The sequence below is a fragment of the Carassius auratus genome, chromosome 40 (assembly GCF_003368295.1).
Source record: "Carassius auratus strain Wakin chromosome 40, ASM336829v1, whole genome shotgun sequence".
NCBI lineage: Eukaryota > Metazoa > Chordata > Actinopteri > Cypriniformes > Cyprinidae > Carassius > Carassius auratus.
In genome coordinates, this window is record NC_039282.1 from 13106213 (window position 1) to 13133360 (window position 27148).

Genomic DNA, 27148 nt, shown 5'->3' on the forward strand with positions numbered 1-27148 from the left:
TTCAAAACTATCAAGAACATGGAATTACTATGGTACATGTCCAAAAAAACCATGGAAATGCTGTAGCACCATATTTAAAAAAATATTACAACCCTCTTTGTTCCTCCATCTGATCCCTATGATCTTTCTAAGCATATGTGTGACAGTTTGTTTGTGTATGTTAGTGTGTGTGTTATCCTTTGTGTGGCTTACTGTCAAGAGAACACTTATGTCGTATATATATAGAGCATGCAAAACCTCATCATCATAAATCAGGAGCTGTGTTTTCATGAAATGTGGCATGTGGTGTCCCTAGGCGTATATCTGTGTTGTATATCTCATTTGTGGGGTATATTTCACCTCTAATTTAGAGGGAGATCAATATAAATGCATTATCGTACACTTACAAACACAGATACATATCTGTATTAAATTATATCTTCTATGGGAAACAACATCACAAGACTCTTTCTGCTTTAAAGAGAGAGTGAGGGACAGAGACAGAGAGATTGAGAGACAGACAGAGAGAGAGAGAGCGAGAGAGAGAGATGGATGTGCTGTGCTGTGAGTGGAAGGTACATCATGCACCTGCTGTCCTCTGGAACACAGTGCCCTATATTTTCCTGTGTCACTGTCATCAAATTCACATACAACACACACACACACACTCTCTCTCTCTCTCTCTCGCTCTCTCTCTCACACACACACACACACACACACGCGCACACACACACACACACACAGAGACATTTGTCCACACTCCAGCGTTTCCTGCAGGATTCTGCTTTTGAAACGGGGCACTTGTGCCAACCATGAAGAGGCCTAACAATTTGCTAAACTATAGCAGTACCACTTTTGTGAAAGTTCTGTGAAGTTCTGGATTATCACTTTGACTTTGTAAATGGCTGTCAGTGTGAATATATATATATATATATATATATATATATATATATATATATATATATATATATATATATATATATATATATATATATATATATATATATATATTATAATAATAATAATAATTATTATTATTATTATTAAAATCTTATGATACTTGTCTATGCACTGAGCAGCATGCTGCAGTTCTTTGGTCTCTTAATAAAAGCATCTTGTAAGAATTTTTTTTATTATTATTTTGAGTACCAAACATACCAAAGTATTTTCCATTTACAAAACTGTATTTTATTTCATTTTATCTTATTTTATTTGTCAGTCTTTATATTTGATTCTTCAGTGTGAACACCTATGTAGTGTTGGGGTGCAGTAATTATAATCAACTAAATGTAAAAATAATAGAAGTATATAGGAGGTTCTTACAAGGTATACAAGTTTGTGTGTATGTGTGTAAAATTGTCCTCATTCCGTCACTTGGGTGAGGTGCTGTGATCTCTCTCTGAGACTTTTTCTGAATTATAAGTGAAATTATATTGTCATTCTTGATGATTTTTCATCTGTGAATCACAAAGCTCCCCCACAAAGCTGATATAAATCCCTGTCATGTCCTTTACATAACAAAAACACATCCATGCACACACACACACAAAGGGACCTAGAGTCTCTAGAGAATGACGTAATTATAGCTTCAGCCAGCTTTACAGGAGATTAAAAATTAGCATACATTCCATGCTGTCCCATTAACTATTACTTGATCTTGCTGCTGGCAAGAGACACGCTAATAGACACAAATACAAACGCACACATCGCCCTGCCATTGCTGGAAGAAACGGGTCAGTCAAGTTGCCCTTCACTGAGCTCAGCTGACAAATGACATAAAGATGGAGAATGAGCGAGTGAGTAAACACGAGGGGGAGGGCGGAAAAGAAATTGAAACAGTCGCTTTCCGCTGAAATGATTAGTCAGGATGAAATTCGTTCATGAAGTTAAAATGACCTAGTTTTCTCTACTCTAGATCTTTCTCTCCGCCCTCTAGTATGTGTAGAAAACCGACCGTTTGTGCCTGTTTGATTATTCCATGAACTCTTCCCAACACATTCAGAAAGCAAAGCCTAGCACCTCTAGCTGACATCACCAGTTACTGGCGATAATAGGCCAGTATGTCTGTTATAATTTAATACAAAAATATGTAAATGACAATACATTTATTTATATTTATTTATTTTAAATACATACAGTATACACAAACATACATACAGGTGCATCTCAATAAATTAGAATGTCATGGAAAAGTTTATTTATTTCAGTAATTCAACTCAATTGGTGAAACTCGTGTATTAAATAAATTAAATGCACACAGACTGAAGTAGTTTAAGTCTTTGGTTCTTTTAATTGTGATGATTTTGGCACAAATTTAACAAAAACCCACCAATTCACTGTCTCAACAAGAATACTTCATAAGACCAATAAAAAAATAAAATAAAATAAAAAACACTAAGTGAATCGTTGGCCTTCTGGGAAGTATGTTAATTTACTGTACATGTACTCAATACTTGGTAGGGGATCATTTTGCTTTAATTACTGCCTTATTTCGGCGTGGCATGGATGTGATCAGTTTGTGGCACTGCTGAGGTGGTATGGAAGCCCAGGTTTCTTTGACGGTGGCCTTCAGCTCATCTGCATTTTTTTGGTCTCTTGTTTCTCATTTTCCTCTTGACAATACCTCATAGATTCTCTCTGGGGTCCAGGTCTGGTGAGTTTGCTGGCCAGTCAAGCACACCAACACCACGGTCATTTAACCAACTTTTGGTGCTTTTTGGCAGTGTGGACAGGAGCCAAATCCTGCTGGAAAATGAAATCAGCGTCTTAGAAAAGCTGGTCAGCAGAAGGGAGCATGAAGTGCTCCAAGATTTCTTGGTAAATGGGTGCAGTGACTTTGGTTTTGGTTTTCAAAATGGACAAACACCACCAGATGACATTGCACCCAATATCATCACAGACTGTAGAAACTTAACACTGGACTTCAAGCAACTTGGGCTATTAGCTTCTCCACTCTTCCACCAGACTCCATGACCTTGGTTTCCAGATGAAATACAAAACTTGCTCTCATCTGAAAAGAGGACTTTGGACCACTGGGTAACAGTCCAGTTTTTCTGCTCCTTAGCCCAGGTAAGACACCTCTGACATTGTCTGTGGTTCAGGAGAGGCTTAACAAGAGGAATATGACAACTATAGCCAAATTCCTGGACACATCTGTATTCCCCAGCCTCAGTCCATTCCTTGTAAAGTTCACTCAAATTCTTGAATCTATTTTGCTCAACAATCCTCATAAGGCTGCAGTTCTCTCAGTTGGTTGTGCATCTTTTTCTTCCACACTTTTTTCTTCCACTCAACTTTCTGTTAACATGCTTGGATACAGCACTCTGTGAACAGCCAGCTTCTTTGGCAATGAATATTTGTGCCTTACCCTCCTTGTGAAGGGTGTCAATGATTGTCTTCTGGAAAACTGTAAGGTCAACAGTCTTCCATGATTGTGTAGCCTAGTGAACCAAACTGAGAAACCATTCTGAAGGCTCAGGAAACCTTTGCAGGTGTTTTGAGTTGATTAGCTGATTGGCACGTCACCATATTCTAATTTGTTGAGATAGTGAATTGGTGGGTTTTTGTTAAATGTGAACCAAAATCATCACAATTAAAATAACCAAAGACTTAAACTACTTCAGTCTGTGTGCATTTCACAAATCAAGCTGAATTACTAAAATAATAGAATTTTTCCATGACATTCTAATTTATTGAGGTGCACCTGTATAGATATATATATATATATATATATATATATATATATATATATATATATATATATATATATATATATATATATATATCCTATTATACCCACACACACAAACAAAATAAAGTCAACTTCTTCAGGTAAGCCCTACTCAGTGCAATGAGAGATGAGATCAGTAAATGAGAACACACCGAGCGTAGCCTGCTTTTCTCGTTTCTCAGCACTGTTAGCTCAACTGTGTATAATTAATCCTGTCTCAAGCAGAGTGTTAAACTCTATTCTCATTAAAAAGTCCTTAGAGAAGCCTATTAACTCACTTCATAACCGCACACATTCAGGATTAGTGACTGTACTGAGAGGGCAGTGGTGGGAAGTGATGCGAGCACAACGAATAAAACGTGAAGCATCAAAGACGATCACATGCACAATAGACAATTAATGTCCCTGTGCAGCCCCATATGCCTTTGTGGGTAAGCAATGACATTAAAAATAATACATGCTGACTGGGCTACCCTTCTGCTAAGACTTAGCAGTGCTATGGTACTATGTGTTTTGAAACTCTGATAACACCTTTCAATAATGTAATACTTTCCTGCTATGCTATCTACTTTAAATTAGTTGCACTGTTGAATTCTGAAACATTTCCGATCTCTCACCAACAGCATCGAAATCCTGCAGTGAGGAGTACCGTCGCATGCCTCCACCCAAACCCAAACGCAACCCCAACACCCAGCTCAGCACATCCTTTGACGAGTCTTACATTCAAAAACACGGCAGCAAAGCTAAGTCAGCCTCTCTGCCGCGTCAACACAAAAAGAAGTCGGCATCTCAGAATCAAAGCCCTGCCCCCGACACTGATGATGAGGCGGAGCCGGTTTATATAGAAATGGTGGGGAACATCTTACGAGACTTTAGTCGAATTGCCGGCGCTAATGGTGATGAGGAGGATGACCAAGGTGAAAGTGTGTATGAGGAGATGAAATATCCTGCCTTCGACGATTTATCTTCATCTTTAGACCACTTACAGTCACGATGGGAGCAATGTCCCAGTGCTTTGGTGCCGGAAGTCGAACTAACACGACCCACCACTCCACGTGGTTCACTGTGTGACATTCCCGCCCCATTCCCGAATCTGCTTTCCCATCGACCTCCTCTATTAGTATTTCCACCTGCACCAGCCCAGTGTTCCCCCAACTCTGACGAATCCCCTCTTACTCCATTAGATGTCACCAAACTGCCCATGTTGGAGAATGTCGGATATGGGAAACCTGGTGCATCCCCAACTAGTGCCGAGCCTGGACCACCGATGGAGGTGCAGCAGGTGTCTGCTAAACACCACCACCACCACCACCACCACCATCATCATCATAAGAAGTCTGCAGAGACTAAGGAGCAGCATACAATCACAGCATCAGGACGATCATCTGCTCCTCCTCTGCCATCTGCGCTTTATAAAAGTGGCGGGTCATCCGCGGCACACGGTTATCCAAGGAGCCACTCCGCCTGCCCGTCCCCTGTCAGTATGGGTCGTGCATTAACGCCACTCACCTTGAAGCGCCCCCCGCCGTACGACGCTCTCATGACCGGGACAATTCCTCGCAGCGCATCTGGGGTTCCATATGGATCACGTGAAAGTGGACGGCTCTCGAATTCCTCCAGTGTGTATGGAGGGTCCATGCAAAACGTCTCCACTGCTTCGGGTTCAAGCTCAGGGTCGGGAGGTCGAGGCAGTCGTACACCGACCAGTCCTTTGGATGAACTCAGCAACTTGTTCTCTTCCGGACGTAACATGTTGAAGAAAGGTTCTGGAAACCGCAAGAGTAAGGAGTCCGCAGATGGTGAGTGAAAATGTTATAATTGATCTAAACGTGCTACCAAAAACTAAGTTTGGGGTCGGTAAGTCTTATTTTGTCATCAAAGCAGCATTTATTTTATCAAAAATACTGTAAGTAGTAATATTGGTCAATATTATTACCATTCAAAGTAACTGTTTTCTATTTTAATATATTTTAAAATGTAATTTATTCCTGTGATTACAAAGCTGAATTTTTGAGCAGCTATTTCTGCAGTATTCAGTGTCACATGATCCTTCAGAAATCATTCTAATATGCTGATTTAATTTATTATTTGATTTTATATATTCAAAAGATTGTATTCAATTAGATTCAAATGTATAGTAAATATAACTCTTTTGTAACATTATAAATGTATTTTCTTTAAAAAAAAAAAAAAAACTTCTGACCCCAAACTGTTGATCGAGAACTTGACTGGTTTTAGAAGTCTTTAAATTGCCATTAAATTATTAAGATTTTTTTTTTTTTTTTTACAACTATATGCATTGGTTAATAATGGGTTCAGTATAATAAAATAATTTGTTGTGCATTTCTCCCATTGTTTACATATTGTTCACCTTTCCATAATGAAGAAAACTTGTCCGTCATTGTCTCATGTAAAATAAAAATAAAAATAAAAATTCTGGCCTACAGTGAGACATTTACAATGGAAGTAAATGAGGCCACAATATTAATGTTCAAATGCCCGCAGTTTCAAAAGAATAGCAATTCCAATATGCAAGTGATTTTTGTGTATGTGTGTGAAAAAAAAAAAAAAAAAAAACACCTTACTGACCTTTCTGTTTATATTTGTCATGGCAATGAAGTTGTACATTTGGTCAACACAAAACCATTAACCCTAAAATACTTGTAAAATGAGGTTAAAACCATTACAGCTCAAATAACACAGGATTTTGACAGAAGAATATTATAATAATAAATTTTAAGCTTTGCATCTCAATGAAACTTAGATTTTTTTTTTAAGAAAAGGAAGACCTACTCAAAATGATTTGTGTTAAACTGTGTTATTTTAAACTACAAATACTGTCTTGAATATGTCGGAAATGTTCCATAGATTTCAGCCATTTAACTGTCATATGTGAAAATACTTGTCAGCCTATTAATATCAGTGCAAGTAGAAAATAAGCAAACTAAAATTCTATGCCTTTTAATTAATTAGATCCACAGATGTTAATCCTGGCAAACGCTGGAACCGAAGGGTTAACTGTAAGATATCTGGGGGCGATTGGTAGCCGTCTCATTTACAACTTCAAAGTGAGGGATGTTGTCTCACAGAGCAAAGCCTGATTGGGTTTAAAGAGCGTGTGTAATCGTCTTGAGAGCTGCAGCTATAAGGACTTTTTTCCAGACTGTTATTTTTCCCGTGGGTGGAGAAGAGATTGCATTCATGTCCTTTTTCCACAGTCCACTTCCATCACTCCAGGTGTGTCTGTGTGCAAGCGTGTGTTTGAGCCCTTTCACAGATTAAAAATTGAACGATCAACCCACACACAGACTGTGAAACATGCTAATAATGTATGGGGCAGAGGAACAAGACAATGACCCAGATTCTTCCACCCCAAACAGAGCCTATTCATATCAAAACCACTGTTTAACGTAAAGGTTGCCAGATTGTTTTGCAAAGAGTTGTTGAATGCCTTTCTCAGAGCCTTTCAAATCTTGATTTAAAAAAAATTGTAATGGATTCATTCTGAAATACTTCAGATAAACAAGTCAAGGCTATCCTGTTAAACCGTCTATGCACACAAAATGCACACATTTGTTATTATTTTTCATAGCTTCATAAGAAGCTAAACTTAAATTCACCTTAATATAATAAGGCATATACACCACACAGGTACACACACACACACACACAGACTGAAGTAGGTCAGTCTGTCTATCACAGTCAATTTTACGCTACCCAGTCCAGCAGAGACACAAACACACAGACTGCTCCTGTCAGTAGGTCTTCTACGGATCTGTGATTTGGGCTTGTAGAGTGTAGAGGTGTGTGAGATTAACAGGCTGTCTGCATTAGTGTGTGTGTGTGTGTGTGTGTGCATGTGTGTTTGTGCGTGTGTGTGTGTGTTTCCCTGACACACAGAAAGAAAAGCCAGAGAGTGAAGAATCTGTCACAGTGATCTGAAACACACCAGAATCTCATTCTCGTTTACAGCTCAACATCTATCTATACACACATAAACACACACACACATACTTGTGAATATATTATATATTACAGTTTGTTTTTTTATATATTTAAACATGCAATTTTTTCTTGTGATGAAAAAATTAATTTTCAGCAGCCATTAGTCTTCAGTGTAACATTTGTTTTGTAAAATCATTAGAATTTTGATGATTTTATGAATGTAGTATATTCACTGAATAAAAGCATTTCTTTCTTTCTTATTTTCTTTCTATATAGTCTCTCTCTCTCACACACACACACACACAAACATATATATATATATATATATATATATATATATATATATATATATATATATATATATATATATATATATATATATATATATATAAATTTTGTGCATAATCATTTATTATCTGCATTTATCAGATTTGTTTAATTATAAAGATTAGTAATCTTTTGATGATCATTTTATCAGATATCAGTCATAATATAAAAACAATTATTGATTAAATCTGACAAAATGTCTATGGCAGTGCCTGTTTAGTATTCAAATAATCAGATTATTATTGATGGAATAAACCTTCTTCCTTCTCTACAGACCCTTTATTGAAAGTTACCAAGTCAGTCTTACTTCAACTTAACGCTGTAAATAGGTATTTTCAGATCTACCCATTAAGGGATAAAACAATCAGTGACTGAGCTCTTCCTGTTCAGGGCAGTTATCCTGGTCCAAATCCTGTCCAAATCCAACTCCATTCGGCACCAGATAGACATACAGAGTCTGAACATGTGCCAGTGTCAAGTGGCACGCAAGGAAGTTTGTGCAATAATCTGTTTTAAGGAACAATCTAATTTAAATGTGATATGAGTTTGTTTTTATTATGCCCTACAGTGCCCATGAATAGTTCTATTAACAGACAGCAGTCTCCTGTTATGCCTTAATGTATGCAGCTGTATTTAAATGTAATAGTGCTTTTCCCGAAGCATCAAATAGTTTAATAGTTTCTAAAATTATGTGTCTGAGTAACTTCACATACTCTAAAGTTACATTACCATATGCTAATAATGATCCAACACATTTAATATATGGCTCTGAGGTTGACATAAATTAGCATAATTTAAAGGCACATAACTGCTTACGTTATGCCCTGCTGTGGACATAGAGAGCTGATCTGAGTAACATGAACATAATGGCAGATCAGTTAGCTGTCAGGCTGAAAACAGAGAATATGAATGAAAAGAAATTCTTATCAAGATCTTCCAAGAATGTTTCATTAAACAGAGACAAACTACTTCCAGTATTACACTTTCCATTGTGACATAATTTCATTCGGGCAGCTTCAAAGCTCATGACATGTTTTCTGTTACCTCTAATGTGCCTTTCTGTCAAGTTTTAATCCAAGCAAGCTTGTTGTTTTAATCCAAGCCACTGCATGTTGATATAATACATGCTGAAGAAGTTCTAGGAAGGCTTATGCATGTGTAAAGCATAATTATGCATAGTTGTGCATGAGCTTTTGCAGATTTTCTATTTATTTTAATTCCATACCTCCACAACTTTTTATCACTTCCACAGCAACTTGTCCTGGTAGCAGTTTCATTCACATTTATAGAAGCCTTTTTTAACTCACTGTAAAAAATAAATTAACTAAATAAAGGGTAATTGCAACTTCACAAACTTCAAAACTTTTTTCCTCCCAGGTGTAACTTTATGTCACAATTGCTACTTTGGTTTCTCATAATTGCGAGTTTATATCTCACATTGTGACTTTGCATCTAGCAATGAAGCTTTAAACTTCACTAATACAAATTAGCTTGTTGTATTTTTTACTCTTGAGACTGAAAAAAATACTCCTCTGTTTCTCCCCACCTTTGGGCTTGATTGCAACAAATCCATTAAGCTAAGAAATCCATTAGCTGTAATTATAAACAAATAATAGCCAAATGTTAAGCAAGAGGTTTTTGTGCAATCGGCTGCTGACCTTTAGATCCCAAAACAAGAATTGACCTGGGAGACAAACTACAACTTGTTTTTTGTTTGGTTCCTGCTGTGCCTAGTCTTTGTTTCAGTGGTGTTGTTTGTGTCCATTTCCTCTGAGTGCCAAAAGGTATTTGGCATGGCATTTCACTCTAACTGGATGAGGAGAACATGTTCCTATGTTGGCTGCTGTTAGTCGAGAAGCTTTGTAGAACAATCTGACCCTGTGAACACTAACAAGAACACAGTCCTGCCAGCACACATACACACACACACACACCTAAAATTCCCTCTGCTAATGTACTCACATTCTCTCTCTCTCTCTCACACACACACACACACACACACACACACACACACACACACACTCACTCACACACTGCTCATGCCTTTTATAAGCATAAGGCTTCAGTCGCTACACACACATACACACACACACACACACTGATACAACACTGATGTCACTTTCGTTTCATACACCCATAAGTGTCAGACAATATAGCTAAACACACGTCTAAAAGGGTGATACAGACACACATTCAGATACACTTGCCAGCTGAAATAATAGAAAAGCTTTCATCTGTTAGTAAAGCAATTTCAACAATGTCTCCAGAACCAGAGAAAGATGTGATAAATGTGACTGCTAATGGATCCTCTGTGAGGGGAGAGAGATTAGGAGAGGAAAGGAATGGAAAAAAATACAAAAATAAAGGGATTGACTGCATGAAAGATGAAAAAATGGAGGATAATAACAAAGAAATGTTGTTTGAGCATAGGTAAATGTGTAAAACATCTGTAATTTAGTCATCTCAAAATTCTGCAACCATATACATACTGCATACTCCAGAAATAGAGATGAGATGATAAGTTGTTTTGTCTCTTTTGTGACACCTAGAGGTAATATATATGTACTGCAGCATTATTATACATTAAAGCACTCATAAGTGAATCTGCAAAATCATTCTCATAAAAACAGACAACTGAAGACATACAGCATTATACAGCACACTGAAATCTCTACCTCCTTTTCTCTCTTCAAGGTGAAAGTAAAGGCAGAAGTGACAGCAGGGACAGAGCCCATCGCAGCTCTTCTCCGAAATCACAGGATTGGGAAACGTCCACAGGACAATCAGCCACGCCCACAGCCACGCCCAGTCACTTTGGCCGCTCCTCCATTAGCCCGACCACCATGCTTGGAGGTCCGTCCTATCCATAAAAAAACGAATAAGGATGTTATTTTAGTTAACATAGATTAATTCTTCAACATATTCTCTTACATTTTAGAAACAAAAGTCGGGTGTAAACTTGGTCGCTCTGCATCTACATCAGGAGTCCCATCCCCTGTGGGAACACCTCAGAGACATGCCCCCGATGCCTCCGCCCATCCGTGCGGGACTCCGTTCCAGGTACAACCCCCTTATTCCTCAGAATGAGCGAGCAATGGCATGCGTGTGGAGTTCGGTTCCTGTCTCCATGTCTGTTGGCAATACCTTCATGTCTTTGACCTTTGACCCAACAGCTTCATGTACATCCTATTCTGTCTGCTGCTCTGTTTCCTTTGGCTCACGGCATTCATCGTCTGTCTATGTAGATGCATATGTGTGTGTTGTTTTTGTTTAGTCCAGATTAAGGCTGCCTTCCCATCATGCTTTGAAGAGGCTCTCACATTTAATTTGTGCTCTGTGAGTTTATGCCAAGAGATCCACAATCAGGGTTTTATTTATCAGACAGTTTAAGCTCTTGAGAGAAGGTTCAACTGATCTGAATCTGAATGAGAGCCTCTTCAGAGCTGCGGCGGACAGCTTTACTCTCGACCATCAGCATCATTAGTCGGTTCAGTCTCTATCACAATGATTCAGACGTTCCTCAGATGTACAGACATCAAACACAGCTGGTAATGCCATGAAATGGGTCAAACTAATTCTTAATAGCCAAAACCGAAGCATAGACATTATTATGACTTATTTACAAAATTGAATGAAGTGTTGACAATTTGATTCACATTTTCCTCAAAATACCCTAGGACCTATGACACTGCTTGAAAATCACTCATAGAACGGACTAAACGGCCATAAACAAGCACAGTAAATTCAGTATATACATATAAATATATTAAAGCTGTCAAATTATTCAATTATTCAATTGAATTTATTTTATTCTGTTGAGCTTGAAAAAAATGAGATCATACACTAAAGGTATGCATATCCTAAGACTCACTAAGACTTTATTTGATCAAAAATACAGTAAAGATATTGTGAAATATTGTTTAAATTTAAAATAAATGCTTTCTATTTTATCACACGTTATTTCTGTGATGGCTAAGCTGAATTTTCAGCAGTTTTTCAGTGTCATGTGATTCTTCCAAACTTATTCTAATATGCTGATTTGGTCCTCAAAAACATTTCTTACTATGATTAATGTTGAAAACAGTTGTGCAGTTTAATATTTTTGCTGAAATACTGATACATTTTTTTCTGTGATGTAATATAGAATGTTCACAAGAACAGTTTTTATTTGAAGTAGAAATCTTGTCTTTACTGTCACTTTTGATGAATTTAATGCATCTTTGTTTAATAAAAGTATAATTTAATTCATTTTAAAAAAAATCTAAATTTTTTTGAAAGGTAGTTTAATTTAATTTTTTGTTTTATTGTTTACTTTACAAAGGTTTACTTGCTTTAAAAGAAAGAGCCATGAGTAAGGTGCCACTGTTAATAAAAAAGTGCAGCAGTTTCTATTCAGTGGTTAAATTTAAACAAACAGCTGGTTGATGTGTGTACATATATATCCAGACATTGTATTTATATCAGTGTCACATGTCAAATTCTCTCTCCTGTTTTTCTGTGTGGCCTTATTTGAACAGGTTTTAAGCGCTATTGTATTATGTACAAAAATCCTGTAATAATGATTATGTTTTCCACCACGTAAATTCACTTTCACAGAGACTGGGGCATCGGTAAACCAAAACACACTTTTTATAGTACAACTGATGAAAGCTGCTGAAAAAAAAGAAACATAGGAACAGTAATATACCATACAAAACAGATATGTCATACACAAATCACACAATATACCATATAGCCATACAATTTCACTCAGAATATTATAACATAAAGAAAACACATTTAGTATGTTGTCTGATCTACTCTCACTCCCCAGTTATGTTTAATTGTTAGTGACTGTGATTGAACTAACCCAAATAAATCTAAAAAGAGAGAGATAAAACTAACCCCAACAAGACATAAAATAAAACCTTGTCAAAATAATGTCTTCTTCTCCGCGTCCACTGTACTTTCTATCTGTCTGCTGCTTCTTTCTTCAAAAGCACAAACGTGTACTGTACGTGTATGTGTGTGTGTGTCTGTGTGTGTGTGTGTGTGTGTGTGTGTGTGTGTGTTTGTGTGTGTGTGCGTGCATGTCTGAAGTACTGAATATGCTCTGTTACAAAACCTAAAACCTAAAATTTTATTTTCATTAACTCTATTAACGCCTCCTAAAAACATTGTATCGCCCAAAATTGAACGCAGTATTGCATGTATCACTATTATAAATAACCTCAAAACTATGATAATTTAATAGTATTTATAAACAAATATAGTATTATTATTTTGAAATATATTTTTTATTTTTAGATTTCCATTTTATTTATATAAAAAGCATTAATTATTTTTATTTTAGTTTTAGTCATTTTAATTTCAACTGTCAGTTAATTGCCAAAGCAAGTGTAATTTTTGTGTAAAGGTTTTAATGTTATTTATTTTATTTCAGCTTTACTTCAGTTACTAAAAATGTTTTTTAATAATTTGTTAACAATAACAACAAAGCCTCAAATAGTAATTAAAAATAACTTTTTTTAGCTTATATTAACATCAAACACTCATAATATTTAATTAAAAAAATTATATTATTATTTTGAATTAGTGCATTTTCACTGTTTTCAAAAAATGTATAAGTCTATGTTATTTTTATTTCAGTTTAAGTTACTTTACTACATTAAAATTAAACTAAATGAATATGAGAAAACCTGCATTATAAATATATATATATTTTTCTCTCTCCAAGTAATGAGTTGCTGCCCATATGTATCCAAATCACTCACTTATTATTTACATGACATTTAGAGTGCTCTCTTAGAAGGCAGCTCCCTAGGTATTGAAACAGAGCTATGGTTGCTCATGCAATTGTGTTTTGTTTATAGAAGTGTTTTATTTTGTGTTTGTACAGGTGCATGGACAGTTTTATATGTGTGTACACAATTTAACTGTGTGTGTGTTTGTGTGTGTGTGTGTGTGTGTGTGTGTGTGTGAGAGAGAGAGAGGTCATTAAACTGAACAGCAATACATTCTGACTGCTCTGACTTGCATAAGACATTAATTATTAAACACATCCTTTATTATTAAAAGAACACTGAACGCCTTCACCCATAAAACTATAAGGCTTTCAAAATTAAAGACAGCTCTGCAAACACCAACATTATCTCACCCTTGCCACCCATTAGATGCCCCCAATGCCCTGGGCATGTGGGGACAGCACCATGATGGAGACGATCGAGAAGAAACGTCATCTGTGCAAGGAGATAAAAGCCAGACAGAGACCTTCAGACAAAGCCCTGTGCAAACAGGACAGCATGCCCATCCTGCCCAGCTGGAAGAAGACCAACGGGGGCAAGAAATTCGGGCCCCCTCCGTATTCCACCCAAACCACTGTCTTCTGGGACACTGCTATATAAATGGTGACCAGCGATCTACAGCCATGGAGACAAATATTGGTTGACAGCTAGAAGAAAGAAGGACCATGCAAAATACACAGTGAAGGATTATCAAATCTCCCTGGTTTCCTATAACTGTTTATATTTGATATTTTTATATTGGAGATAACTGTCTTAATATTAAATATAATTAGCGGTTTTATAAAGAGGAATCGTCCAAATGGGATCTAAGAGTGAATAATACCCATGAGATGATATTTGTCCTCTTGGAAATGATATTTCTATTTATTTTCTATGTTTTTTGGGGGGTGTTTCTATATTAGGCACTCATCCGTGTGTCTGGGGAAATAATCTTTAATGTGTGGTGAAATATGTGCAGTGAGTCCATTGAGAAAACACGTTGATTTTGATGCCTATGCATTTGGTTGGACGGCATGAACGGCGCTTTTGTTCATTGTCTGTTTTTCATATGAAGAGTTTATTTGAAAATAATATATTTTTTGGTGTCTGTATTTTAAATGTTGGATCGTGAGGTGTCAGGCGTTTTTTTTAAATGATTATTTATTTTTCTTCTGGACTGCACTTGAAGGTGATCGGCTGGATTTTGTGATATTAGTTGGGTCTGATTAGTCGAAGTAGATTATGAGATCATTGGGTTGGAGATTGGGCAGTTAGTCAGATATTGAGCATAGAGTCAGATAAACTGAGGGCACGTTCTGTTTAGTGAGGTCAGCTGGTGCATTCAATTGTGAGCACTGTAAACTCACAAACACACACTGATATCAGCTGCTTTATGGAATAACATTTGGTGCTGTTCAACAACTTTCTTGAATGTTCAGTCTTAACAGCTACATGACATCTGCATGGGCGGTTCGCATATATATTCAATAGGTTTGCAAATGATCAGGGACTGGATGATGGAAATTCATAAATCTGGTCCTCTACCATGTCAGAAAACATCTCGAATACAGACACTGTCCTTTTATGAAGCACTATGCAGACATACTGTCAGTTTACATGCTCATATACCACTGCGACACGAGTCAGAGCAGGAAATATGGTACTGAGAAGGCTAAGAAAGAAAAGACCAGGCACACATCGAGTCTGCTTAGATGCTGTGCATCAAGACTACATCCATAGCTTTACCAAGCAATCAAAGAGCCATGCTGGTGCATTATGTGAACTAGTTATCATAAGAGTTTGCCCAATAGAAAGCCAAGCACGGTCTTAACATGGCAGGAGAGTAAATGCCTTTCTTTGTGTCCGTCTGGAATCAGATGAAACAATTTGGGGCAAGAAACAAACAAAATGCATGTAGACATAGACATAGACATAGAAATGCATGTTTTTTGCTGAACTATCCCTTTAGTCACTGGAGGGTCGAGAAAACCGAATGTGGATGGCTTAAGAGAAAGACAGGGTTCACAGTGCTCTTTTAAGTGTTCATTTATCACTAAATGATGATGATGTGGAATAGCCAATGAGCAATGGTGTCATTTAGCATTTGTCTGGCTTTGCCGTCAGTAAGGGACCAATGCAGATGTTTAACTGGCAATTAAAAATGGCAACACAAACTCTGTTTTATGCTATACTGTACAGTGTTTGCCATGGAGACACTGTGCTCTTTAGTTCTTTGCACTGCTGTGGGCGGGACTGTGATGTCATGCTGAAGTTCTGATTAATGTCTGCTCAGCTGTGATCAAGCCACACCCCTAAAGATGGGGCCGGTTGTTTGGAGCCCCTCACTGCCATCCCCATCGTACAATCGCACATCTCAACCAGTTTATTTAACACATATTAAAGCACCACAGAGACACTCTTCAATGTAAACCACGTTCACATGCATGCACTTTTAAAAAAATGTATCAGCACTCATACACATGATCAAAACTGGCATCCAAGTAAAAAGCATTGCCTTGGAGACCTGGATTCACTGTGACTTAAAAAAAAGACTTTAGGGAGGGTCAGTAGAATGATAAAGGTTTACAATTTAATAAAAGGTAAATAATCCTACTAATAAACACAACTAGTCTCTACATTGAAAATACATAACGTAGTAGTGGGTGGTGGTGGGGGGTATGGGTTACAGACCAAAAACACATGGGGTGCTCCTTTCTGTGGACCCACCAGATGCAGTACCATAATATACCAGTAGATGACAGTAACAGTGTAGTGTTCTTCATATGTACTGCATTCCAGTTTGCATACTAAAAATTGTGTGCTACAAATGCATTTGAACGGAGAAGGTAACATACTTTTGAGTGCATTTCATTAACATAATGTCTAATAAAGTAATATTAAGAGAACAGGTCACCCAAAAATGAATATTTACTCAACCTCAGGCAGTCCAAGATGTAGATGAGATTGTTTCTTCACCAGAACAGATTTGGAGAAATCACAATTATCCAGTCGATCAATTAAAATCTTGTGATGTGAAAAGCTGCATTTTTGTAAGAAACAAAACATTGTTTATTATAGAATGCAGCTTTTAACTTCAAAAGACATTTACTGATGGACTGGAGTGGTGTGGAATACTTGTGGATTATTGTGATGATTTTCTCAGGTGTTTGGACTCTCATTCTGACGGCACCCTTCACTGCAGGGGATCCATTGGTGAGCAAGTGATGAAATGATACATTTCTACAAATCTGTTCCCATGAAGAAACAAACTCATCTAAACCTTGAATTTACCTGAGGATAAATAAATTATCAGCAAATTAAAATTTGTGGATTAACTTTTCTTTTAACGTTTAGCTAAATTCATAATTTAGTTTAAAACTTTAAACTTGAAAAGCAGAAAGTGTAAGAATAGTGTGATAATATTCAGCAGAAAGTATTGGGATTTTGGTAATTTAAAAAAAAAAAAAAAAGAACATCTATGGATGTATTATTTTAACCAATTGTGCTTTCTATTTTCAACGGAATATAATTTGGGATGCACAAATTTTCTCTTCTTGTCAAATTTGTATAATGCATAGTATACAGATTAGGATGCAGACAAACAAACCAGAACTCAGTCCTGGTGTTATAGTGAATCTAACCATGTGACTTTATAGTTTATAGGCTATAAAGAAGAAAAGCCAAAATGGTAATATTCAGGTTTCTGGCATAATCTGAAACCATTTAGATCTGTGTATTGCGAGTTTAGAACAGTTAGAGATTTCAGTACCAGATGTATATTAATCAACATAGTTATTTCCCAGAGTCAAGTTCATGGAACCTGAAATGAAGCCAGACAGGTTCTAGAACACTTTTGATGCAAATGTTCTTTGATGCAAGCATTCTTATTCTAATATGAAACCTTGTGAAATATGAAATGTTCTAGAATATGGGTTTTCGTGGCATACTTTTACCACCTTCACTGAAAGAGACAATTATTGTTCCTCCAGAGTCGTTTGCAGTAATTCTACAGTGCACTTATATTTTACCCATACAAAGGGGATCTTCTGATATATGAAATGTTTAGTTTCCTAGATGTTGGATTAAAAAAATAAAAAATAAGAAAATGGATCCGTATGTTTACATCATAATTCAAAAGAATGATATAAAATAACTTTTCAAATATATGTAAAATAATGGCTGACACACAAACACTCTCATTCACACACAATCTCTTTGCAGTTTTGGGTTTTTGCAGTGTGTAAATATTCTCTAGTTTAATCAGTGGACGCATTTGTTGCACTATGGGAGTGTAACATAAGCACATTGGTGTCCAAGTGTGTGTGTGTGTGTGTGTCTTTTGCACTCAGTGTTGCAGTCTTTACCTTTTCTAGTATTTTTATTTTAGAATGTCAAAAAAAAAAAAAAAAATGAAAAGACTATGCTTATTGTATCACTGTTTTTCTTTTTAATCATTTACAGGGTATGACAGAAATAAATACATATGTTTTTGCATATCACTGTTGTATGTCTGGTCATTAACATTTTTGCAGAAACTGTGATTCCTTTTTCCCCCGGGATACTTTGTTAAATAAAAAAGTTTAAAAGAACAACATTGTAAATATATTTTGTAACATTATACATTTCTTTAACATTGGTTTTGATCAATATAATGAATCCTTGCTGAATAAAAAAAAAAAAAAATCTTACTGGCAACAAAACATACATCATAGCTTCACACTCCCAATAAACCACAACTTTATCTGCTCCACACTTAAGTAGTTCTTTTTTAGACCAAAAAAAAAAAAAAAAAAAAAAAAAATCTATTAAAACTATATTTAGCCCAACTTCATGACATTCTAAAATGATTAACATAATATCAATATCAACAAGCAGACTCTTAAAAGTTTCATATTGGAGTCTACAAGGGTTCTATAACCTGATGCCCCCCCCCAAAAAAGAATCATTTTAAGTCACAATTTTTATCTTTATTAAACTTCTATATGGAAACCAGGCCTACACACTGTTTTAAAGTATATTTCCAAATCTTAAAATGTATACATGTTAACAACAGAAATATGTGAGAATCTACCAACCTTGTCTGGGCAAGAATTATTCCATATTTCATCTCCAGTCATAACCATATAGAGCAGGTGTGCCAAATCCGCTGAGATCCCACTCGCTGACTAAACTTTATTCAACAGAAAGCCATCAATTTTACTTATGCAGATGCGTTGTCTTACCCAGTAAAATTACAACCATCCTTTTAGAATTAGGGTGTGATAATCTTGCTAATTAGCCTGTTAGCATACTCTAACCGATCAGCCTGCTAGTTAGTCTGATTTAAGTCACATTAAATGAAATGCCTGATTGAATAGCAATGATGATAAGCCCAGCTTTATGTCACTAACACACAATGCATTATTATAGAAATGTTTTAAATTATGTAAAACCTTTACATATTTTAGACCTATATGATTTATAGTCTATATAAATTATTATATCAGTTTATCCACCAGGAGCGTGCATTTAAACAATGTTACTGCTCAGTACACCTTTTAAAGGAGTAATTAATGTAATGTATTTAGCTTTTAACCGATGAAGGCACGTAGGCTACCCATTTACTTTCAATGTATGCATGAGTTTTCTTTTGTATAATGTTTTGGGGCATCAACACTGCCAACATGGAACACAAGATGGCACTGTACTTTAAACGGCAAGCTGTTATTCTCAATATCGCCTTAGAACAGAAAGATGCACGTTAAGGCCGGGCGATGTGTGCGCTAGTGAGCGTTCGTGCGTGCAATCCAGTGCAGATACGACCATCAGGTGTAGGTTACATGGAAAATATCCTGTCAGCAATCACATACCAGCATGCACGTTAACAGCACACGCTTATTTCCCTCCACAGACCGCCTGTTTCCACTGTAAGTGCAGAAGGTGTGTGCGCTGTCCCATCAAAAGTGCTTAAAGAGTGTGTGTGACGGCCGCTTCCTCAGGGCAAAAGCCTGTTATTCACTTTATAAGAGCATTCCATCGCTTACACCTCCAGCAGGAGAACCTATTATACATTCTTCCATATGTTACCTCTCTTTCTCATCCTCGCTTCCTTTCTTTTGCTTCTGACCTCTCATTATAAATTCACAGCAAGTCTGTTTCTGTCCCTTTCTTCTATTATTCATCTCTCTTTCATTCATCACTCTTCCCATTTTTTACTTTTACTCCCCCTTCCAAGTCCCCAAAAGGAACCCAGAAACCCCATGTGATGTAAGTGATAAAAAGTGATAGAGTTTGGGGCAACGTGAGGCAAGGGACCGTTTGCCCCCTCAAATTTCAGTTCTACTCCTGAACCCACTGACCCCCTCATACTACACCCACACACACACACACACACACCCGGCGGACTAATCCAGGCATTTATAGAGGCATAGCTAATCATTCCACCCCCATGAGATCACCTCACTTCCACCCCTGTGAGTGTGTGTGGATGCATTTGTGTGTTTGTCTTCCCCTCGAAACTCAGAGCGCCACACAAAGGACACAGGAAAAGACACGACGTCTCCCTAAAACAGAGCACGGGACCTCCAAATGAGCCGTAGACTCCTGTATGAGTGAGACTATAGAACAAAGACATGGCTTATTCACTGGGAATTGCAGAATTCTGGGTGTTCTGCAGAACAGACACATTATGAAAACTATCTGTACTGCATGGATACAACCTCACATTTGTTTTCCAAGAAAAAAACAAATATTTATAACAAGCTAAATTTAACTTGAATGCAAAATTGCATAAGATATTACTGAGACTTTTCAAAGAGATATAAGTGATTTGAGTAGCAAATATAGTGAATTTTGTCCTGATGAGTCACAATATCTCTATTTAATGTCATTGCTGTCAAAGAGAAATTGTATATATAATATAATAATTATATAATATATGAGTGTATGAGTGGTGTTTGTAGTAAATGTTTTGTTTTTGTAAAATGTTTTTGTTTTTGTAATTAATATGATGTTTTTAATTAAATTCCTTTGAATTTTTTTTTTTTTCAATTTATTATTTATTTGTATAATTGCAAATATCTTGAATTGTTAAAATTATTTATATTTATTGTTTTATTTCATATTTATTTTTTACTTTTTTATTATAACGAATAATACTACAGTAACTCACATCATAACCATTAACAGGCTACATTTATTTCACAGTAAATCTGGACTTTAAACATCCACTAAAACTGACCTTTGGTTAAAAGGAATTGCAAAGATGACTCAAAAATGTAACTGAAAAGATGGTATGATTAGCAACAACATTCATACATTTTAAGCTTCTTAATTAAATGTTTCAATTCAATGATATTGCTATCAAAGAGAAATAATTTAGATATAAACAATTTAGATACAATTTCTAATTTGATCGTTTTCATAATGCACTTTGTCTTTGAGTTGGTTCCTTTCTTAATATTCTCATTCAATTGTAAGATTTGTTTTTAAGCATAAACCCTACAGTGTTGAACTGTAACCTCATCAAATGCATCGAGTTTGCTTTTTTCGAAATATAATGTAATATACAAAAGACATTTTATTTTTATAAAATGCAGAAAAATAGTTAAGTTTATTTTACATTTCTTGTAGTGATTAACTTTAACCCTAACCACAAAATGCAGTTATTTCAACCTCACTAAAGGACATTTGAACTTCAAACAGGCACAATAATTTACCCTGGGACCACCTGGTTTGCAACAAAATTAAAATTGAAGTGTCTTAAGTGTCTAAGTACTTCTTAACCCACTGTAGCCACTGGTGTGAACGGCTAGCTGAGGAAGGGCTATAAAACAAATCAACTCTGGACAAAAGTCAGTGAGACAATGAGCATGTGTGCATGAGTAAAACGATTGAGGCAAACACTAAAGGTTTTACTTCCACTCAAACAAGTCTCTCTGTCGCTCATAAACACAGACGGACACTTACAAACAAAAACACTCAGCATTGCCAGCCAGAGAACTCTGTCCTTTGTAAGTCCTGTCTGTCATCTGTTGGCGAGCTCCCTGCCACAACATCACATTTTATTAGACAAAGCTGACCCCCCTCACACACACCACACACACACTGTTGAATGGTCTGCCTGCGCTTTGATCTGTTAGGCTGTCAGTGCCACTTGTCCAGGGTTATGGGTGGAAGTAATGACCACAGAGAGTTCCCTCCAGGAAGGGCACCCCTCCGTCCCATCCACACACACTCACATCAGCGGGGTCATACGGGACAATGGGGTCAGCCCTAGCACATCCACACATTTCGACTTCCAAAACATGGAACTGACTCCCTGTAGAAGAGGCTGCAGGCCGTGATGACGAAACTGGTCAAACACTTCCAGACACTGAGCATCTCATCATTGGATGCTCTAGGTATATGTTTTTACCTTCATACTAACTGCAATCTAGAATTGTCTATGCTTTCAGTGAAATCAGGAATGAAAACATGATGTAGAAAAAAATGGATGACTGTTAGTTACTGAAACAAAGTAATCCAATATTATTTAGATTATTAAGATAAGAAAAAAAAACGAATTATGAACGAAAAACGAAAAAACTAGCTACAATAATTTAAAGCAATATGTTTTTTAAATCAACTAATTTTGATCAACTCCAATAATAATAAAAATAACAATAAATGTTGCTAACAATATAGGCAATAACAAAAAAAAAAAATTAATACTGATGAAAAAAGGTAAAGACTAATCAATTTGATTATTTTAAAACACTAATACTGACCAATACCATGATTTAAAAACGCTTATTTTGACCAGTTCAATATTTAAACACATTAATATTGAACAAATGCAAAAGCACTCATTTGGTCCAATACCAGTTATTTTTAAAAAAGCACTAAAACTGACCACAAAAATTATTTAATAAAAACTGATATTTTGACCAAAATGAAATTTAACATCAATAATTTTAAAAAGCACTAATATTGGCATAAACATAACATAAATACTGACCCATATGCTATTTAAAAAGCAAAAATACCAATAATTGTGAAAAGCAGGAATATTGACAAATACATTCATTAAAAACACTGCTAATATTATTAAAATATAAAACACACAAATGCTGACCAGTACCAATTATTATAAAAAAAAAAAACTAAATGATAGATTGATAAATAATTAAAAAAGAGAAATACTGACAAATATGATCATTTAAAAAAAAGAGTAATATTGACTACTACCAATACTTGTAAAAATACTAATTCTGACAAATACAATAAATTAAAAACTTAAAAATTGGACTCTAAAAAGCAGGAATATTAAACTAATACTGATCGATTACATTTCTGCCAAATTCCATTTCTTGGCATAGCCACCACTGATAAACTCCTAAATTGTATATATAAACTTGAATTTTCAATGAAGTTGCTTTGCAACAACGTGTATAATGAAAAGCGCTATACAAATATTATATGTCCATGAATATTTCATGTTTCTCTTCTCTTTGACTCATGAAAACTGCAGTTTTTCCAGAAAAGACACTTTCTCCCAGGAGAAAGATCTAAGCAGGAGACTTCAGCAACTGCTTTCACGGAGAAATAAATGAGATGTCAACTTTTCTCTTTTTCCATCCCTTTCTTTGTGACCTTCTTTTGTTCAACAAGAAGAATCTACTATTTCAACATTGTCCCTTTAATCTCTATACTGTAGCTTTTACCATGGTCAAAATCTTCTTACTTCTTACACTGGGGTATATTTTTAGCAATAGCCAGAAAAAACACTCAAAACTATCTATTTTTCTTTTATGCCAAAAATCATTAGAATTTTAAGTAAAGATCATGTTCCATTAAGATATTTTTTAAATTCCCTACCATAAATATATCAAAACGTAATTTTTGATTTGTAATATGCATTGCTAAGAATTCATTTGGACAATTTCAAAGGTGATTTCTCAGTATTTAAAATGTTTTGTATCCTCAGATATAAGATTTTCAAATAGTTATATCTCGGCCAAATATCGTCCGATCCTAATAAACCATACATCAATGGAAATATTATTTACTCAGCTTTCAGATGATTTATACATCTCAATTAAAAACAAAATGGACTCTTAAGACTGGTTTTGTGGTCCGTGGTCACATTTGTCCTCAAAAGCTCTGTGATTCATGTGTTGAATTACAGATATTAGAAAACACAGACACACCTTCACAAACACACATAAATGACTTGTTCCTGGACTTTCCGTATCGGTCACACATACACGCCCCCACCCATTGGATGCTCTAAAGTAGTGTGTTATGTAAGAGCATGTGTGTGTATGTAGGTCAGTTGTAGCCCGTCTCCACACGGCGTCAGACTGTGTAATGAGTCCTGCTGTTCTGTCTGTATTGGGCATTACATCATCCCAAGCTAAGCGGCCACACACAAACAGCTCTCCAAACAGACTTGCTCATGTCTGCTGCACATTCATACGTTCAGTAAACAGGACAGCATTTGTTGTTTTACCTCTGAAAGAGTAATGTTTGCTTTTAGGCCTCGATTGGTGATTGTGCCCTGACGCACAGTCGACAAGCAGTCATGCCCGCATGCGTGTTAAGGTTTATGTGTATTTATTAGTAAGAATCTGTAATGAAGGTTGTTGTGTGTGTTTGCGCATATATATGTATGCGTGCATGGCTACTTTGAAGCAAAACCCATGAAAATGAATGTCAGAATTAGGGTCAGGGTTCAGAGGTCATAGGTGATGGGGCATGGCAGGTCTTTGATTAGTGTTTCTATTTGAAGCACCATATGAAAACACAAAGAAAACTCACACATACACACACACACACACACACACACACACAAACACATTCTTTTCATTGTGGAAGAAAATCACTTAATAAACAGTTTCATATAACTGGCAGCAGTCTAACGCTGCCCTGTTTTCAGGTGCTTGTTTGTTTATTTATTTATTTATTGTTTTAATGATTTTAAGATGCTGTATGAAGTTTCAGGGCTATTAGTGGCAGTGGAATTGCACAAAAAAACATAACAAATATGTACTCATTATTGAATTTGCAGTAATACATATGTAAAGTGCACGTTTTCTCAGACACACATGTTCCAGACAGTATAAAAATCAGTAAATGAAAGAAAAAAAAGATAGATAGAAAGAAAAAAACCCAATTTAAAACAAAAATTCAAACATTTACATTTCTAAGGGAAAAATTTACCCAAAACTGAAATATTGCAGAAACTATACTAACCTTAAGGTTTGTTTGAGTTTGTTTCTTCATTCTTCAACACATTTGGAGAAATTTAGCATTTCATCACTTGGTCGCCTATGGATCCTCTGCAGTGAATGGGTGTAATGACGCAAGTACATCAATTATTAAAACTACATGCTTATCTATTGCTTTCTCCAGTGAAAAAGTTTAATCTGAATCAGGAGAGAAATATGCACAGACCAAGCACTCTTTACAAGCTGAAACAGTGTAAAACAGTTCTAAGCAAACATGTTAGTGGATTTTTAATGTGAGAGGACAAGAAGGGATGGAGGTTTACACTGGAGGAAGAGTTATTTTGGATCATGGATTCGTATTTTAGCTGGAAGCAATGATTTAAAGTTAAAAATGCCTTAAAGTTGGATTTGTTTAGTTTTTCACGTCAACTTTTCATTTTTGCATAAACTATTCCTTTAAACATTTAAGGGGGGGTTATTTAATACAAGCTTCAAGAAATATATCAATGTTTAAATGTAGGAGTAAAAAAAAAGCACACAAGCACTTGTGTGGGCCTATATACTAATAAATCATGATAGCACCAAAATTTATTAAGAGTACTTAACAGTTTTTATGCAACTGCTTGAGTAAAGAAACATAGTGAAACCATTGTGTTTTAGTAACTTGCTGACCGTGTCCCTCCAAGGGTTGCGGTCCTGCATGCATTAGTCCATTTATTGAATTCTAACTGTGTATTTGTTTGTATGTGTGTGTGTGTGTGTGTGTGAGGGTATGCTGGAGAAAGTGTCTCCACCAGGAACGTGTTAAAGGGTTAAAGAGCCGGACTGTGTTGTTGGCATGGAGGTTGTCGTGGTAACAGGAGTGGAATGTTGAGACCCGCTGTCCCTGGTGGGGCCGAACTCAGAGCAGCCGATTGTGTGTGTGTGTGTGTGTGTGTATGTGTGTGTGTGTATATGTTACTGAAGTGCGCAGGCCAGGGTTAACACATGCCTGGCGGTCGTCCTGGAATTCGTCCCACCATCCCGAAGGACTTAAACACACATACTCATTGATATTGCATTCATAACACATATACACTTACAGTTTAGGAAAGAAAGTATATTTAGTATTTCCTTTTGTACTTTTTAATATACTGTACCTTCCTTGAAAATAAATAAATAGAGATTACTTACAAAGTTAAAACATATGCAGAAGTTTTTTTATTTGATTTAGTTAGTAATTACCTTGCTTCCACTTATTTGTGTATTAAAAAGTTTGGCTAATTTAGGTTTTAAACGTCCTGCTTTAATTGTTTGTAATTCCACAGATTTTCCCAGCACAGAAAATATGAGACAGTCCACAGTCGAGATTAATCATGTCGAATAAGAGTCCAAAAACAATCCCAAAACAATCCCATAACAAATCCAAACCATGCAAACATATCTAGGTAAAGATAGGGAATTATTAAAAACAAACCAGTGATTTATGTTATGTGCTTTGCTGTTTGTGTGTGTATAGACTATTGCAGATTCTGAGAAAACATGAAAACAAATCCAAATTTCACTGCATTTTCTAGATGAAAACATATTGTATGAAATATCAGATTTTCTATTAAAATTTGAACTCCAATCTCTCTTTTATTTTTTATTTTTACAAAGACAAATGATCATACACTGTAAGAAGAGATATGTTTGCAAACTTTATCACATATTTATCAAAAGACTGGATTCTTTTTTTTTTTTACTTTTGATTTGGAAAATATGCAAACATTTCTATTATATTCCTGTAAAGATTTAAGATTCCTATTGAAATCTTGAACATATGTTGATCATTATTCTGAATATCACACCATATTAATTTTCCTCATACCACAGAATGGAAATTATACAGATTGCAATTATGATTAATTATGAAAATGGCATCCACAAACAGGTAAATAGAACACAAATATAAAAAAGACGTACAAAGATACTGAAACAACATTATAATTCTAATATATTTACATACAGCTATAAAACATTCACCATGTTCAAGTGAGCTGCATTACTCCGGCAACATTGCTGTTTGCTCTATTCTTTGTACTAGCTCCTCCTTTCCCTGAGGGCACCATTAAATGTTTCCATGTTCCTTCTTGTTCTCATGACACTTTTTTACCTGTCATAAGCAGAAGAGCTTGAACTGAGAATTGCTATTGGCATGCACTGCATGAAGGAGAATGTAGAATGAGCATGATTCT

At 35.8% G+C, this 27148-nt stretch overlaps 1 protein-coding gene across 3 annotated transcripts in view; it reads left to right on the top strand.

Moving 5' to 3' along the window:
- The window catches only part of LOC113058633 (neuronal tyrosine-phosphorylated phosphoinositide-3-kinase adapter 2-like), a 33838-nt gene extending 16919 nt beyond the window's left edge, over nucleotides 1–16919 (top strand). For all 3 annotated transcript variants that reach the window (XM_026226710.1, XM_026226712.1, XM_026226711.1), the window contains exons 4-7: nucleotides 4333–5508; nucleotides 10676–10834; nucleotides 10920–11041; nucleotides 14134–16919. In XM_026226710.1, the coding sequence (XP_026082495.1) occupies nucleotides 4333–5508; nucleotides 10676–10834; nucleotides 10920–11041; nucleotides 14134–14364 (1688 nt within the window). In that variant the 3' untranslated portion in view covers nucleotides 14365–16919. The remainder of the gene's footprint in view (nucleotides 1–4332; nucleotides 5509–10675; nucleotides 10835–10919; nucleotides 11042–14133) is intronic.
- The last annotated feature ends 10229 nt before the right edge of the window (nucleotides 16920–27148 follow it).